This window comes from Sesamum indicum, linkage group LG8 (assembly GCF_000512975.1).
Source record: "Sesamum indicum cultivar Zhongzhi No. 13 linkage group LG8, S_indicum_v1.0, whole genome shotgun sequence".
NCBI classification, from domain to species: domain Eukaryota; kingdom Viridiplantae; phylum Streptophyta; class Magnoliopsida; order Lamiales; family Pedaliaceae; genus Sesamum; species Sesamum indicum.
This window is the reverse complement of record NC_026152.1, coordinates 16325847-16327942: the sequence shown is the minus strand read 5'-3', so window position 1 is coordinate 16327942 and position 2096 is coordinate 16325847. Positions and strand designations below refer to the sequence as shown.

Genomic DNA, 2096 nt, shown 5'->3' with positions numbered 1-2096 from the left:
TTCAATTCATTTCAATTTTTTTACTACATACCGTTGGATTCGTTATTTTTAGAATTCAGATATCGCGTAATAGGAAAGTTGTGTTTTTTTTCCGCCATTTTCGGAATTTTCTGAATGAGATGAGAGCTACCAAATTTGTAAAAATGAAGCCCTGTTGTAGAATTTTGTTACCTTGTAGGAACACACCTTTTTTGGGTGTCCCAATTCCCAAATCCTCCAATTTTGCGTCGCACACTAACTGTTTGTTTGATTCCCACTTTAGTGCCCCCAATGATCGCACCTCTTCACCTCGTGTTTTCGTGTTCAAGACCATCCTGGGACAATCCCAGAAGCCGAATTCTGCACCCAATTCGAATTGGAGTCAGTCGAGAATTTTCTCAACCACCTGCGGGTGTAATTTTAGCAAAAGAGCGCATTATTTAGTTGGTAGTGTTGCATCAAATGTCAAGAGTTTTTCTACATCTATTGAAACCCGTGTCAATGACAAGAATTTCGAGAGAATTTACGTGCAGGGTGGGCTTAATGTTAAGCCACTTGTGGAGAAAATTGATTTGGATGAGGATGCAGTGAAAAAGGAGGATGATAGGATTGAGGTTAAAGATGTCGAAAATGATGTGAAAAATGAGAATTTGAAAGAGGCTGAGAGTGCAGACGCTGCTAAAGAAGAGTCTGAAATCGAAAAGGACGCGTGGAAGCTGCTGAGGGATTCGGTTGTGACGTATTGTGGGAGCCCTGTGGGTACCCTGGCTGCAAACGATCCAAATGACAAGCAGCCACTTAACTATGATCAGGTGTTTATAAGGGATTTCGTCCCATCAGCCTTTGCATTTTTGCTAAAGGGTGAGGGAGAAATAGTGAGGAATTTCTTGCTTCACACCCTGCAACTACAGGTATCTAATTTTCAATCTTGTAAATCAACACTTGTATATATGTTTTCATGTTGTCCGTGTGTATATGCGTGAGTTTTAGTGTTAGCATTCCTTGTTCATATGGATGTCGAAATTGAGTATTGGAGATTCAAAATTGGATCTGTAAAGAAAAGAAGAGTTTGAATTGGAAATGATACACGACTTTGCTGAACAGATAATTTTTATATAAATTGAATTTTCTTTAGCCAGTGCCTGGAGATCATCCTCGTCAAGAGCAGTTGGTGAAATGATGTGGTTACTTAACTCGTTCATTTCTTTCTGTTTTAATAATATTCCCCTCATTATTCTAGAGTTGGGAGAAAACGGTGGACTGCTACAGTCCCGGACAAGGATTGATGCCAGCAAGTTTTAAGGTTAGATCTGTGGCTCTAGATGATAATAAGTTTGAAGAAGTTCTTGATCCAGATTTTGGAGAGTCAGCTATTGGCCGAGTAGCACCTGTGGATTCTGGTATAAATCTCTCTTTCAATACATACAACAGCACTGGCTAGTGACAACTTTGAATAAAAGTGTAGCCTTCGTTTAGTCTCTTTTCTTTTCTAGTTTCCCTGTTCATTTTATCTTGGTATTTCTTCAATATTAACAGAGCAGCGGTCCATCTTTTGTTTGTCTCAGCCTAGAAACTTATTGATTTCAATTTCACATACTACTTCTCTAATATTAATATTTTCAATTTTATGTAGGACTATGGTGGATCATTTTATTGAGAGCTTATGTGAAGCTTACTGGTGACTCAGGGTTGAACGGAAAGAGGCGATGTACAAACCGGGATAAAACTCATAATAAATCTGTGCTTGTCTGATGGTTTTGATATGTTTCCTTCTTTACTTGTCACTGATGGCTCCTGTATGATTGACCGTCGGATGGGTATTCACGGGCACCCTTTGGAGATTCAAGTGAGCTTACTACATATATCTCTTTTAAAGTTATATTCTTGTTCGTTACCATCTTCAATATGGAACGTTAGGCCAGTAAGTTATGACTGTCTGTCTAATATTCTGTATGAAGGGTCTAAATCTTGAAAAGTAACTCTCCACTTCTTTAAAAAAGTATAAATTTAGACAATGAAGTTGTGTGGTTTTACAAAATAGGGCTGTCGTTTACTTGTCACATGAGTATCATGAATGGGGCGATGAAGCAATTCCATAATTCTATGCTTATGCTGCA

The 2096-nt window shown here is 38.4% G+C and overlaps 1 protein-coding gene across 1 annotated transcript in view; it reads left to right on the top strand.

The window, feature by feature from the left end:
* The window catches only part of LOC105168971 (alkaline/neutral invertase A, mitochondrial), a gene marked incomplete at its 5' end in the record, with an annotated part of 4163 nt that continues 2070 nt past the window's right edge, over positions 4 to 2096 (top strand). The window contains 4 exon segments of the mRNA XM_011089204.2: positions 4 to 890; positions 1220 to 1379; positions 1613 to 1671; positions 1673 to 1825. Coding sequence (XP_011087506.2) covers positions 120 to 890; positions 1220 to 1379; positions 1613 to 1671; positions 1673 to 1825 — 1143 coding nt within the window.